General features: G+C 38.8%; 3 protein-coding genes across 3 annotated transcripts; 1 reads left to right on the top strand and 2 right to left on the bottom strand.

The window, feature by feature from the left end:
- Nucleotides 1–11: 11 nt before the first annotated feature.
- Nucleotides 12–7,919, bottom strand: LOC111811943. Its single transcript, XM_023699016.1, has 14 exons — nucleotides 7,633–7,919; nucleotides 6,920–7,557; nucleotides 6,500–6,663; nucleotides 6,037–6,097; nucleotides 5,303–5,368; nucleotides 5,010–5,098; nucleotides 4,443–4,506; nucleotides 3,764–3,976; nucleotides 3,115–3,180; nucleotides 2,518–2,597; nucleotides 2,309–2,436; nucleotides 1,113–1,181; nucleotides 539–581; nucleotides 12–290 (listed from the first exon to the last, which is right to left on the bottom strand). Exons 1-11 carry the CDS (start codon nucleotides 7,772–7,774, stop codon nucleotides 2,322–2,324), a joined length of 1,698 nt encoding a protein of 565 aa, XP_023554784.1. The 5' UTR covers nucleotides 7,775–7,919; the 3' UTR covers nucleotides 12–290; nucleotides 539–581; nucleotides 1,113–1,181; nucleotides 2,309–2,321.
- A 992-nt stretch (nucleotides 7,920–8,911) lies between these two features.
- LOC111776258 (armadillo repeat-containing protein 3-like) lies at nucleotides 8,912–11,662 on the top strand. Its single transcript, XM_023655661.1, has 2 exons — nucleotides 8,912–10,936; nucleotides 11,275–11,662. Exon 1 carries the CDS (start codon nucleotides 9,181–9,183, stop codon nucleotides 10,903–10,905), a length of 1,725 nt encoding a protein of 574 aa, XP_023511429.1. The 5' UTR covers nucleotides 8,912–9,180; the 3' UTR covers nucleotides 10,906–10,936; nucleotides 11,275–11,662.
- An 887-nt stretch (nucleotides 11,663–12,549) lies between these two features.
- On the bottom strand, nucleotides 12,550–14,773 carry LOC111811352 (clathrin coat assembly protein AP180-like). Its single transcript, XM_023698160.1, has one exon. The coding sequence runs from the start codon at nucleotides 14,496–14,498 to the stop codon at nucleotides 12,681–12,683; it is 1,818 nt and encodes a 605-aa protein (XP_023553928.1). The 5' UTR covers nucleotides 14,499–14,773; the 3' UTR covers nucleotides 12,550–12,680.
- Between the last annotated feature and the right edge of the window lie 228 nt (nucleotides 14,774–15,001).

Below are 15,001 nucleotides of genomic sequence, written 5' to 3'. Positions count from 1 at the left end.
AAAGGTGAACAGTTGCTCCAAAAAAGCTGTTTCTTTGCACATCTTTCAAGTAATTTCATTTCTATGAAAAGAAAATGCATATTCAACCAATCCCATATTGATCTTTACCTCCCTTCCCAAGAAAAGGCCACTTTTCTCTTATTATGCCCCCATAATGAATGTCTACAGATATATATATCTACGATTCTAAAAATTCTTGAATACACAGATTTCAATGAAAACCTTCCAGTTCGAAAATTGAATAAATACTCCACATGTTAGTATCACAGCTGCACCTGGAAGCTCTGTTCCTGCAATCAAACAAAAAATTTCAACATTAATTAGATTCATTACAAGTGAAACTGATAACATTAAGGTTAAACAATTGGCACCAACGAGGGAACATTGGTCACTAAGTTCGGTAATCCATATATATCCCAAATTAATCATGAATAAAATTTACCAATATTGAACTAATTCTGGGTTTGAAAAAAGGGAAGACGTTCTATTTAAAGAGTGATCACATGCCATATGAGAAATCAAGGAAGGAAGCTCTAACCTTATATTGAAATTATTATGTCAGTCCCTAAATCTATCCGTACCTGTATGCCAACAAGAAACTCAGAATTAATAAGAAAATAGTGTGCCCAGGTAGTAAGAGTTCGAGTTATATCTTACACAATATAGTAAATAATGCTCCACATTACTGAAGGCCCCATTTTCACGTAAGAGAACCAGTGAAAAACCTTAGTAGTTTCTAGAAATGCGAGAGTATTTTTTTTTTTTTTCCCATATGCATACAATTTTTTAGTAAGAAACCAAGGATATGCATACAATTTTTTTTTTTTTTTTACTAAGAAACCGAGGATATGCATACAATTCAAATTCCATCATCATGAATAAGAAATGATCAAGGCAAAGGAATTTGTTCAAACTGAATGTATGATCATAGGTGGGTGAAACTCCACCATAATCAATGTGTTCCCACGTATACATATCAGCTGTACGTGACAGTGTGTCAATGAAGGCCATATCCAAACCCCAAAAAGAAAGGGGGTAAATGGTTGTAAGAAACTCCAACGCTAAAAAACGCAAACCACAGCAGTAATTTGTTCATGCAATGAGAAGCTTACATTTCTGTATTAAAAACCCTCAGGTGTAACTTCCTGCCCTCTTCTGAATATGCCATTGTTAAAGAATACCTGAAAGAAAATAACCACAACTTTTAGAATAAAATTATTGACCAAAGGCACAACATGCTTCAACAACGTACAAACTCAGATACTAGACGCCAAAAAAGCAGTACGCGTAGAAGTTTCCATTGAACCTGATCTAGGGCCAAGTTGTGAATCCAGACAGAAATGATTGTGGTTGTGGGTTGAACCTTGGTGACATTTAGCGAAGTTATTAAAAAACTTACAAGCTTCACAATGCCAAATATTTAGGATCATGTTATTACCCTATAGAATCAATCAGGTACCAGTGAGCTAGTCTAAACATTCACAGTTAAAAAAGAAAGAAAGAAAGGAGGGAAGGAAAGGAAGGGGAAAAACTCGTTGATAATTCCAAGCAAGTTTTCCCTGGGTAATAGACGCAAAATTCAGTTCAAGGGAAAAGTTCAAAATGAGAACTCTTCTTCTCGATTCTAATTTGTCATTTTTTTTCTTCTTTCAATCACAACGCAATGCCGCTTCTTTGGTTTCTCTTCCCTTGGCTACATGGAACCTATACTTTTGAAGAAATGAATGATATGGACTTGTGGAGTGAGGGAACTCTACTTTCCCGTAAAGGATCCCTCCTAATTTTTTCATTGCTTTTGTTCACTGCTACTGGAATTCTAAACAAGGAAAGGAAATACGTAGGGATCCAACTCAACACCAAATGGACAAGAGTTAACCTTCCCTCTCAGAAAAGATAGCCCTTTTCTAGCAAAACAATCGCTTTTGAACATTTTCCAACATTGGATTACAAAAGGACACGTTCTTGGGATCACTGCCCAATGGGACCCAAGATAGATAGGTTGTGGGAAGGCTTAAATGACAATTTAAGTTAGATGTTAATTAACTTTCCTTGAATGTTATTTTCCCACTTAAAGTTTCTTTTCTTTTCTTTTCTTCGAGTTCATTTTCCTACTTATAGTTGAGGCATTTTTTTAATGGATGGTGCCAAGGAAAAATAAAATTTGTTCAATAATTGAAATATAGTCATTCAATCAGACCTCATACATGCCACACCAGAGTCGTCAGGGGAAGAAGCCCCGTAGATATCCGGTCTATTGACCTGACCAATAGTATTACACTAAAAGAATTAGTAAATTTAAAATGCTCACCTTATTACAGGGTCTATTTATATCCCACTTCTAACATCAGATGGCGATAGCTACGTCCACGTATAATTCTCTGCCAGAGATACTGAAGACGACATCTGGAACTAAGTTGAAATTGCTGTTGGACAAGCCTGAAGAACAATAGAAAATTTCCATTGAAATTCATATTAAAGCTTCTCCCTGCGGTATAACAGACAAGAAGGTCCACTTACCATCGCACTAGACATCTTTGAATCCCTCTAGATATTGGTCGCATGAAGGACGGATCCCGTTGAGCATAAAGCAAACCGACCTTCAAGAGGCGAGAAAGATCACGAGGAAAAAACATTTAGAATTAGATAGCAGCCGTAGAATAACATGAATAATAAAACAAATCCTATCCTATGCAGTTTGGTATTACCAATATATCACCATTTAGTAAAACCTACTCGGGGAGTAATTTCAGTTTACTCACAAATTTTTTAAGAACCGTTGTTAGCCCAAACAGATTATGACGTTGGAGAACACACACAAATAAAAGAATTTTTTTGCTATATCAAATAATAACCCAAGTAGATGGAGAAAACTAATCTAAATTAGGTTTCTATTTTTCAAAAAGGGGCAAAAGTAGCAAACATTTAAGTCAAATATAATTTGCCAAACTAAAGAAAAACATAAGGTACAATGCCAGAAGTAGAACTTAACGGCTTTGTTAAAATAGTAAGTAGTTAAGAACTTCTGTGAAACCAAAAATTATGTGAACCATACAAATGTCGATATGATTATAAAACTCATAAATAAGAAAAAATCATTAGTGGAAGAAGGCTAACCTCAGCCAAGGCAACAGCAGAAGGATCATCAAAAATCTCAAGGCTACAGTCGGCAAGATAGTTCACCTAACGACAGGTGTGGAAATTTAAATGAGGAATAAAGACCAACATAATAGTTTTAGTACAGAGGACATCTAAAAGAAGAAGGGAAAAAAATATTCTAATAATGCTCAAGAAGTTCAATTATAAAAGGCATCCCACCTAAGCTAAAAAAAAAAAGTATCCCACCTGTAATCAAATATTACGAGGAACTTCTTGAGACAGTCAAGTTTTAATTAAATATGCTTACTGTTATCTTCTATCCTAATCTCTATCCCATCTTTTTTAGTTTTATTTTCACTCAACTAAGATTTTATCTTTTACAATAAATAAATCTGAAAACTCATTTAAGTCTTTTTTGGTCAATTTTAACATTGAAATTGTTTTAATCTATAAAATTTCACATATAAGCATAAGAAACTATATATTAAATTATCACAACGGTTGGATAAAAGATGATAGCAAAGAAGAATGAACAAAGTAATCCTACACCTGCTAAGACCCAAAAACCTCTTCTCTGATGCACACGTGAAATATGATTCAAGGGATATGCAACACAATAGGAAGCATTTACAACTAACAATTTTTGCACCAAAACACAAATAGCTACCCCAAATTCTGCATCCACAAGAGAATGCACAAAATCCATCAGCTGAATCTTTGCCCAGTCCAAGCTCAAACGTGGATCATCACTCCGAGGAGGATGCCTCCAAGGTGCACCAAATCGTAATTTATCTTTTGGAACCAATCCATTTTGCACATCAACAACACGTGCTTGCAGGAGTGCTAGCGCTCTATCCATGGCAGGATTTACCACTGTCACCTTTAAATAGGTAGAAGATCCATAAACTAAGTTTTGTGCAGTTGATAGAGATAAGGGATAAAAAATACCGTGCAGGCATCATTATAGAAATAAACTGTCTGAAGAAGAACATGAAAATAAAACATAGACATGGGCTACTTAAGCTAATTAATAGGTCCAATACACCAGAAATCATCTCCAAACTTTCATGTGGAATTATTATAACAGGGACAGTAATGGATTCTCTGCTTCATCTAACCCTAATACTTCAATTCCCAGAAGATGAAATGAGAATTATGCACAATAACAAGCTATTGACAGAAATTTTACTCAATCTAAATATCTTTCAGCCAAAGAGTATTAGATATATACTATCATCTAATAACATACAAACAATGGGGACGATAATGAGAACATAGCAAGTCAACAATCAGTTGACTGGTAAACAGTAAAAGAACATTAGGCAAGTCTGTTTTCATATACTTACTTGCAAGTATGCCAAGTATGCATCTACTATATCCTCGATTGTGCCAAAATTATGATCCGTTGCCCTTTAGCCAAACATAAAGTTCAGTCATAATCAAATGCAATGTAGAATCAACTTTCCATTTTATCTGAACCAAACACTCCATATAAGCAGAGACTGAACCATTTAAAAAAGTTCCAGTGGATTCTATGAAAAGGAAAAGAATGTCTTCAAATAATGAATTTCCAAATATCCGATGTAATATCTTTTTAAAAAAGAAAAACTATACTTTCATGGAATAAATGAAAGAGTTCTTCACATTTCAATTAACTTTCTGGTACAGTAGAACTTCTGCACATTTAAGTTATCTTTCTGGTACAAGGATGCATAACACAAAATTGAAAGCAATGCTTCCATTTAGTAATCAACGTACTTAATTAGAGAACTAGCTGTGCAACGAGAACAGCCAAACATTTCATATTACAATACCACTTAGATAAAGCTTATTGTGACTCTACGAAGCTAAGTGTCAAGAAAGTTTCTAGGTATTGCAGTAATGAGAATAAAAATAAATCATCTCACTCTTACGTTTTGTTAAAGTAATTGCTTTGTTTCAGAGCATAAAGCTCAAATAAGTGTCGAGGGTTTGGGCCAAGCACCTCAGCAATCAGCTTCCACTACAATTTGGAGAGAAAAAATATAGTCTATAAATTATTGTAGTTGAATGATTGAAAAACTTGCTTCAAGAGCAAAGAAGCTTTATAACATTATTTTCTCATACATTCATTCCTCTTCGGTTGCTTTATCAAATTTAAACTTTTGCATTTCAATTACAGCTCTCTCGAGAATAGAGTTCTTTAGGATTCGTATCAGTTGCTTACCTCTGCATTGCTGAAATAATCAGGAACCATATGCAGTTTAGCCTCTTGAGGAGTCCATCCAAAGGTCTACAGCTCAAACGAACTTGAAAGGGTGAGATACAGAATGATTGTTCTAGAATAACAGCTCTCCAAGCATTCAGATGCTTATGCAATCAAAGAAGAGGAAGTTAATACAACGAGACACAGACATTCCATCGTTTTCTGTATGGTTGTGTCCATTAATTGGTTTTCTTGCCCTGTCCAAGTACTATCAATCTCAAATGCTTAAGTTGTCAGATTGAAGTTGCTCTATTTCTTTATACAAATTCTTAACACTTCCATCTCCATCTGCGATCCATTTTTGTTTTGATTATCAAGCCCAAGCAACAAGACCTTGTAAATCTTGAAGGCATGCAATTTTAATAGTAGGATCTCAGTATCACATTAAGTTACCACTAATCTCAACCATATTGAACTGTCATCAACCAACAGCCTAGGGTACGGTTAACTTATTCATTTGTAACAACAAGAAAAAAAAAATAACATATTGGATAAGACGGCAAAGGCTGAAAGTCTTGGACAAAGTGGACATTTTTGTTTGGACGAAAATGGAATGAGTTTCAAGGTATAGGAACCAAAATTATATTACAACCATAGTTAAATAACACCCATAATGGGAGCCTTGGAAATTGGAAAAATGACATAAATATTGAAACAAGGATAAATTAGTGCAACCTTCGTTATACAAACCGTACCTCTCGTGAGATAAATATATCTGGAAATCCAAAATCCATGTAAGCACGGTACGAATAGTAGCTGTTCAAGAGGGAGAAGAAGGCAGTGATGAAAAGTACTAGATTCTGTATAGGGTATATGAATATGAAGAGCGAGTCAAAAATACCTAAAATATAGCTAAATATTTTCATACCATCAACGAAATTGTTTCTTATTCAAAGAAAACATAGCTAAATATGAAAGCCAAATTCAACTGAAATTGATCAGATGACCAGAAACAAAGACCACACTGTAGATTACTGCAATATGCTGGATTATCAACCTCATATTAAATATTTTTTAAATAGACATTATTTGATTAGCTTTCTCTCATTATAGAATAACTAATAATACGATTGGGTACCCAGCATTTACATTCTATAAAGTTCTTACGATTGAAGCAGTATATATAAGAGAATTCAAGGGTATGGCAATCAACCTTACCTATCTGACGTTACAAGTATAACAGGAAGACACCTTTCATTTGCCCCAAGGGCAATTATTCTCCACACTAGGCTGTCATGATACATGGATCCACATACCGATGTATCGTCATCCGATAAACTTGCATTTCGTAACACATCTATATTGTTAATAATTAATTTTGGCTGCCAAGAACATACCAAAAAAAAAAAAAAAAAGTTACAGTCCAATTCCATACATATTTCGACATGTTTAAAAAAATCAAAACCATTATGAAATTGTAAGGTAATCCCCATTTCTAAGCCTTGTATTACTACAAAAATGAGCAGCCTCAACCTAAAATTCCTTGAAGACAAAATTGGAACGTCGGGGTTCATTTGTACCAAGGGACCGATATTAATTAAACTACATCAGCACTCAAATTGTTTTAAATATGTTTACCTGAAAATGGTCGACTTCAGCGGCTTGTGACAGCAATTCTATCAACAAACAAGGCCAATCGGTACAGGAATGTGCCAATGACGACGAAAAACTACGCGTCCGATTCAGATCAGCAATAGCTTTAGCTCGCCACCCATGCTGAATTTTGATCACCTCCTTGGCCAATCTCAGCGCCACAATAGACTCTCTAAAATAAGAAGCTTCTTCAATTGATAAACTCCTCCCTTCATCACCCAATCCTAAAACCCCATCAACCTCAGCGGCATTACATCGAGCAGATAGTGCAAAAACTGCTTGATCCCACAGAGCCGAGCTTGACGCTCTGCGCGAGACAACACTTTTCGAAGCATTATCCCCATGAAGTACGCGGCGAAGGGCTGTATTCAGGCCGTGCCACTTGTTCATGGTGGTGAATATTTGATGGGATGTTATACTGCCTAATTTGACGCCCTTCTCAGCCATGGATTCAAGGCAACTTTCCAGTTTAATTCTGCAATCCGACACTAATGGCGACGGACAATTCGACCACGACGCCCAGGGAAACGATTGGCCGTGAAGTGGGTGATGATCTTTGATAGTTTCAGCAAAATCCACATATCCAGATAAGTGGGGGCCTTTATTCCAGTCAGCGAGAAGACCTGGAAAACATCAGGAACCATTAGACAAACAATTCAATAGAAAATTTACAGAAAAAAAAGAGATTAGAACAGTACGTTCGAGAATGAGAGTGGTTTTCCCGACGCCTCTGGGGCCATGAAGTATCAAAGGTTGAGGGACGCGGTGGTGCTGTGAATGATTGTTGAGGACCGTTTCGAGCAATGGCCTTGGTATTATTCTCCACGGTTTGTGCACCATTTTTGGAGGGTGAAGCCTTCTTCAGCTCGTTGGCTTCTTCTTGATTGATTTTCTGGTTGCAGAGCGAATGGCGATGGAGGTAGAAGAAGGGTTTAGGAGAAGGACACACATTTTTTGGAATTTTTTTTTTTAATTAAAAATAAATTCCAGATCTTTTGTCAATAGCTTAACATTGTATTTTTATTACCTTGGGGAAACAATGTAATTTCTAAAAAACAAATATAGTTGGAATTTTAATAACTAAAAAGTTTTGGGGCTAAAATGTGATTTTATTTTCTTGAAAAAAAAAATTGTTAATTTTTACTTTCTATTTGATAAGGCGTATTAATTTGATAGAAATATTGGTTCTTTTTTAAATAAAATAAATTTTTTATGTAAAATATTTATTTTGTAGGCCCTTTTAAAATATAAAATTAACTAAATGTTTCATCTATAAACATTTAATGTATTTTCAGAATTTTTCAAACAATTTTATTATAATTATAATTATTATTGACTAAATTATGTAAAATATGTGATAATTTTTGGGTATGATTCAATTACGTCCAAATCTATAATAAATTGACTATAATAAAAAAAAAATTATGAAAAATATAATAAATTAGGCGAAAATTAATTATGAATGGACTTATTTTTTTAATCACAACAAATTATTTTAATTGATCATGAATATTTATATTTTTGTACGCATATTTTTTTTAATTATGAAAAGATGATAATTTTTTTTAATGTATCCATTAAAAAATTAAAAATTTGAATTTCGTTCCGTACTAATAAATTGAATTTCGGTCGATGATACGAATAGAAAATAATTAAAAAAACAAAAGTCAACTTAGGGGTCATTTGTTTCAAGGTGTTATTTATGATACCGCTTAAAAATTAAATATTTGTATTTGACTTTATATTAAAAAAGAATGTTATCACAATTTGATATAAATAAATAAAGTGATTTAAATTTAGGTTTTTTATTTTATTTTATAATTATTCTCAAATGAATTTTAAAAAAATAAATAAAATTTTAATTCTATATGGGGCGGAGTAAATTTTGATGGGCTGATGTGTTAAGCTGGTCAAAAAGGGATTACCGGGCCCATTAGGCCCAATAAGAAAAGGCCCAGTTGAATTTCCACGGTCTTCTCCGCGTGACCATCGTCTCTCTTTTCATCCTCCTCATGTCCTCACAGGCTTTTCTCTCTCTCTCTCTTATCATCGTTGATTGTGTTTTTGATTCCGCCAACAAACCCTTTTTCTGTATCGTTTTTTGTGTCAGAGGCACTTCGATTTTCCCTCTCCATCTTCCTTTTTCCTTTCCCACCAAGCAACCCTCCTCTCTGTCATGTTCTCTGCTTCTCACCCCTGTTTCAAAGCTCTCTAGGGTTCTGCTCCGATCAAAATCTTGTTCGTAAATGCCTCCGACCACCGCTGGACCGCCCATTCCACCGCTGCCGTCCAACTCCTCCTCCCAGGCACTTCTCGACCTCATCATTCAGATTGTTTCGCTTCTACTACTTTCATCCCTCAATGTCCGGTCCTTCGTCGGGCGGTGGCAGGTTCTCCATTCGAAGCTCTCAACTCTTCACTCTGCTCTCGTTGAAATCTTGGATTCCCCTTACTGGTCGGAGAATCCACTTGTTCAAACCATTCTCCCGTCGCTCCTCTCGACGCTTCAGCGGCTGAAGTCCTTGTCTGACCAATGCTCCGATTCTGCCTTCTCCGGCGGGAAGCTTCATATGCAGAGTGATTTGGATATGGTGTCTGCTTCTCTGTCTAGCCAGCTCAACGACCTCGATTTGTTGCTTAGATCTGGGGTTCTTTACCAATCCAACGCGCTAGTGCTTTCTCAGCCGGTTCCGGGTTCGAATAATGACGATACGGAGTTTTTCATCAGGGATCTCTTCACGCGGTTGCAAATCGGAGGGATGGAGTTTAAGAAGAAGGCTCTGGAATCTCTGGTTCAGCTTTTGAACCAGGACGAGAAATCTGCTAGGTTAGTTGCCAAAGAGGGAAACGTTGGGTATCTGATTCATTTGCTCGATTTCAACGCTCATCCGTCTGTGCGAGAGATTGCGGCTTCTGCGGTTTCCGTTCTCTCCACGGCCAGCGATGAATCGAGGAGAAGAGTGTTCGAAGAAGGAGGATTAGGCCCATTGTTGAGGATTCTCGAAACAGGATCAATACATCTAAAGGAAAAAGCCGCCGCCGCGGTCGAAGCCATCACCGTCGACCCTGAAAACGCTTGGGCCGTTTCCGCTTATGGAGGCGTGCCAGTCTTAATTGAGGCCTGCCGATCAGGCACCCCTCCGCTGCAGGCTTCAGCGGTCGGTGCGATTAGAAATGTCACGGCGGTGGAAGATATCAAAACCTCTCTCGTCGAGGAAGGGGCGATTCCAGTATTGTTACAGTTTCTAATTTCGAGCACAACCGCCACACAGGAGAAGGCATCAATGTCCATAGCAGTATTAGCCGCCTCCGGTGAGTATTTCCGATCACTGATAATCCAAGAACTAGGGTTACAAAAATTATTACATTTGATCCATGACTCACCGAGTTCGGATACGATCGCAAACGCGTTGCGAGCCCTTATCTCGCTTGCGGTTTCCGATTCCGTCGCTCGGATTCTATCATCTTCAACATTATTTGTAATGAAACTCGGCGAATTAGTGAAGCACGGAAACTTAGTGCTGCAGCAAATCGCCGCCTCTCTGATTGCCAATTTATCAATCAGCGATGGAAACAAGAGAGCGATTGGAAGTTGTATGGGTTCGTTGGTGAAACTAATGGAGATGCCGAAGCCGGCTGGAGTTCAGGAGGTGGCGGTGGGAGCCCTAGCATCTCTATTGACCGTCCGATCAAATCGGAAAGAGTTAATGAAGGACGAGAAGAGCGTGATGAGATTGATGCAAATGCTCGATCCAAAAAACGAGGTCGTCAACAAGACATTCCCGCTAGCCATCATCACGGCTGTACTCGCCGGCGGAAGCAACGGCTGCCGGAAAAGACTAATCGACGCCGGAGCTTACCAGCACCTGCAGAATCTCACGAACAAGGACATCGCCGGAGCTAAAAAGACCCTGCAGCGACTCAACGGCAATCGGCTGAGAAGCATCTTCAGCAGGACCTGGAGGGAATAACCGCGAAAGGAACTAACCCCCGCCGTAAAAGGTAAGAATGATCTGAGGGTAAAATCGGAAACTCACTATAGTATCACGTGTTGACCCTACACTTTAAACCTTTATTTAAGATTGACCCGAGAGTGTCATTAGGTAGAAAGTCAATGATGCCCCTCCTCATGTGACCGGCCAGTGCAAGTCACCGGTTGGGGAAACGAATGCGACGTCGTATCAGGATCGCCCATCACACGTGTGGGGACCACCATAAACCTAACACATAATTTAGTCGTGGGAATTATGACAGTACTTAAATCGACCGTCTTTTTTTTATTTTATTTTTGGGAATAAAAATAATAGGGAAATTAATTAATTTATAAACCGTATTTTCAGGTATCTGCAGGAGTTCGTTTGGATTTTTCTAACTGCTGAAGACAGAGGGAAAAAAAAAAAGGTTACAACATCAACAACATATGACCAACCCAACCGTTAGTATATTGTCGTTTTTTCTTTTTTTAATTAATTAATTTCTTTTTTTGTAAGTTTTAGAAGAAAAAAAAGGGAAAAAAATTGGAAGAAAGAAGCATGGATGCGGGTTTTAGGGAGTATCCTGGTATGCTTTTTCCTGATATTATTATAATTTAATGTCACTGATGAGGAATTTAAGTGAGGTTTCTCATTCCCATGATTGTCGTTTTGTTTGATTGTGTAAATTTCAAGTGGGTTTCTTCATTTTACTATTTATTGAAGAAGAAAAAGAAAGAAATTTATGTTTCATTTTGATTGATTGTGTATACTTTTTTGACCAACAAATGTGTCGGATCATGGTGATGATGATGCTCTGAATCGTTTTTGTTTTGTTGTGTTGAGCTGAATGGGTTGTGTTCTGTCTGATTCTGTATGTTTGTGTTTCATCATCCATTATCCTATGGCCATAGCTATATCCAGATCTGAAGGGGATAATAATGGAGAAAAGTGAAGGAAGGAAGGAAGAAGGGTGGGACCTTGTGGTTTCTTCTCTTACTGTGAAACCAATGCCAACCCCACCAATTATTTATAGCTAGGGATCCTTCTTTATTGCTTTGAAGGATAAATCTTGTAGGGCTGTGAAAGCTTGGGGTTCACTCAGGAGAGGAGATGGGCATCATCCCATGTGTGAGGGAGGTTCGCAATTATGGGCCTAGATCCATGTGATTTCTGGTCCGGAGGGAGAAGAGATGTAGGAAAGGGTGAGCTTGACTGTCCTAAAGCAAAGTTAACTTTGCTTTGGGAGGTACCGGAATGGGGAGACGTGAATTGTGAGATCCCACGTTGGTTGGAGAGGAGAACGAAACATTCCTTAGAATGGTGTTGAAATCTTTCCCTAGTAAACACGGTTTAAAATTGTGAGGCTCAGTAGTAAAAGCGGTTTAAAATTGTGTTGTACTAATGGTATTAGAGTCAAACAAAGGGCGGTGCGCCAGTGAAGACACCGAGCCCTAAAGGGGAGTGAACATCGGGCGTTGTGCCAGCGAAGATGCTGGCCCCGAAGGGGGTGGGGGATTGTGAGATCTCACATAGATTGGAGAGAATGTGACAGCGAGAATGCTATGATCCAAAGTAGTGAATGATGAGATCTCACGTCGAGAGAGAGTAATGAAGTATTCATATCTGCAAGTGAGAGCTTAGACGGTTTTTTTTTTTTAGAGATAAAAGTAATGATTTTTTTTATGAATTGAATGAACTCTGCGAAGCTATTTACAAGCCAATAAGCTGTTGTGTTAAATTTACATCCCAAATTCCCATTTTTCTTCTCCAAATCATTCCGAATGCTTAGCTATGATCTTGTTTTGATGCTCTTTCCACAATTTCTGCTGTTGCAACAAACTTTCTTGATCCATCACGTTCAAACTTGGTTCATTTCCATTCAAATTGCTATCCCACGCCTCTGCAAACGGATCATTTTCAGCCCCCAAATCAAACTCAAACCCAGACCCAGACCCATTTGGGATTGGGCCCCAATCATCGAACATCGAACCATTTTGATTCTGTGAAGAAAATGTTGCCGTTTCCACTCTGAAAGTTGGGGCTACGACCACAGCTTCCTTAACGTTCTCGGCGCGAAATGTCGGAGCGATTTCCGTCTCTGCTTTGAACGTCGGCGGAACTGCGAACGATTCATTTGAATCTTGAAGGAACGGGTTGTTGTACTGGTGCTGCGGCGAAGTAAAGGGTTTCTCAAACGGGTCGTCGCCGATGGAAGGAGCGAAGAAATCCGGCCATTCTTCCGCCGTGTCCGTCGCCGACTCCGCCAGAACGAGCTCCCAGTCCCCACATCTCAAACCTGGAGTAGCCCCAAATTCGGATTCTTCTTGAAAGGGCGTTTCGTCGTCATCAAAGAAAGCGAAATTCGGAGACAGATTTGATTCATTAGCAAAATCTCCCAACCGGGATTGCTTCTCCGATTGATAATCGGAATACCCTTCACCGTCTTGCTCGACGGAATTCGCAGGGCTAGTCCAGCTTCCAGTAGCGCTCATCATTTCCCCAAACGAGTTAAAATCCAACTCCCTCTCAGAATTCTTATCCGACGATTCAGATTGTTCGAGATCGTCGGTGAGTTTCATCGTCGAAATTGTTCCGGAAAGAATCACCGGCGCCGGTGGCGACCGGCTGTCATGACATGGGAAAGAAGCTTGATCTTTCAAGAACTCCTGCAATGTCTCAATCAACTCATCGGAGGGCTGTTGAACACTCGGATACTCCGAAGTTCTTCCAACCCCAATGCTCTTACACAAATCATAAAAAGAACCCAATTCCTCAAATTGCTTCGCTGCTTTGACACAAGCTTGAAACGCATTAACACATGACTGATACTGCAAATGGAAAAAGCTATCCAAAAGAAGCGCAAGCCCATCGGAGATATCCCTGTATAAATCGAAGCTCTCTTGCACGACGGCGTGAAGGGAATTCAGAACCAATCGATTCCCCTTCGCCGGTCCAGTAGGTCTGGTGGCGATTGCTCTGTCCAACAACTTCTGCCAGTAATAAATCCGATCAATTAACATCGCCGGTTTCATATCCCGAATCGGCTCGTTGATCCGTCGGGTATTTCCATGGAAACTCTCTGTTTTCCGTTCAGTGAATCGCTTTTGAAGCTTCCCAGTTAAGAAACAATCCAAGCGCTCGTCAAGATACAGAGCAAAAGTTCGAACAAAGGCAGTGTAATCCCAAGGGCTTGAATTGGAATCGTCTCGGAAATTTGAGAGGTTGAGAATTTTGGCGCCACGTTTCATAGCGTGAAGAACTTCGCGCGGGAAATAAGGGTCACCATCTTGGAAGATTTTGAGCACGAGGTTAAGGGATTTCAATGCCACGATCCAATGGCGGGTTTTGTTGATGCGTTTAGCGATTGAATGGGCGCAGACGGCGGCGTGGGATTTGTTGGCGGAGATTAATTGGAGGATTTCCGCCACGTAGCGTTGCTCGAGGGGGACGTCGTCGTGAGTGGTGGCTTTGAGGATGGCGACTTCGAGGGAGATAGCATTGGGACCGCCGGTGGAGGAGGAAACTTTGGCGAGGCTTATGCTGGTTTGGTCTTTCACGGCGTAGAGTGCCTTCCGTAGTTTGCTTGGCATGGTTGGGTCGTTTTCGAGGGAATCGTCACAACTTGCTGATAGTTTTGTATCGTTGAATGTTTGTACTGAATGAAAAATTGTGATGACCTCATTGAATAATAGCTCGAGAAATAAAGAGGTAGGTTTGTGGAGGTGAGGAAAGTTCGAAAATGGAATGGTTGACCCAGTTCCATTGGTAGAAATGAAAGGGAAAGAGCGTTGTTATCAGATTGGAATGAACTGGTGGCTGCCATTCACCCTTTGGCCCAAAAATAGGTGTGCTTATCTTCATTAAGTTTATTATTAACCGTGTTTATTCAATACTACCTTGACATATCTCGTGTATGCTCCGAAGTTAATTACATTGAAAACATGTAGGCAACCGAAATTACAATATTTAGTCCCTTTATAGTACATCTTGATGTAATCAAGTCTATCAGGCCTAAACATGATTTCGTCGAAAAGGGATTTAGTGTAACACGTCTTAGACGAGCATGACCATGACACTAAGTACACAGCCCAAC

The sequence above is a fragment of the Cucurbita pepo genome, chromosome LG15, assembly GCF_002806865.2.
Source record: "Cucurbita pepo subsp. pepo cultivar mu-cu-16 chromosome LG15, ASM280686v2, whole genome shotgun sequence".
Taxonomy (NCBI): Eukaryota; Viridiplantae; Streptophyta; class Magnoliopsida; order Cucurbitales; family Cucurbitaceae; genus Cucurbita; species Cucurbita pepo.
Note: the sequence above shows the minus strand (reverse complement) of the source record. Positions and strands in the feature narration are given on the sequence as shown.

Excerpts from the sequence above, each read along its gene's own strand:
- LOC111811943 (XM_023699016.1), bottom strand. The coding sequence starts at position 7,774 with ATGGTGCACAAACCGTGGAGAATAATACCAAGGCCATTGCTCGAAACG. Across the intron at positions 3,977-4,442 it reads CATACTTGGCATACTTGCAA|GTGACAGTGGTAAATCCTGC; the intron begins GTAAGTATATGA and ends ACCTATTTAAAG. Across the intron at positions 2,437-2,517 it reads CAAAGATGTCTAGTGCGATG|GCTTGTCCAACAGCAATTTC; the intron begins GTAAGTGGACCT and ends ATTGTTCTTCAG.
- LOC111776258 (XM_023655661.1), top strand. The coding sequence starts at position 9,181 with ATGCCTCCGACCACCGCTGGACCGCCCATTCCACCGCTGCCGTCCAAC.
- LOC111811352 (XM_023698160.1), bottom strand. The coding sequence starts at position 14,498 with ATGCCAAGCAAACTACGGAAGGCACTCTACGCCGTGAAAGACCAAACC.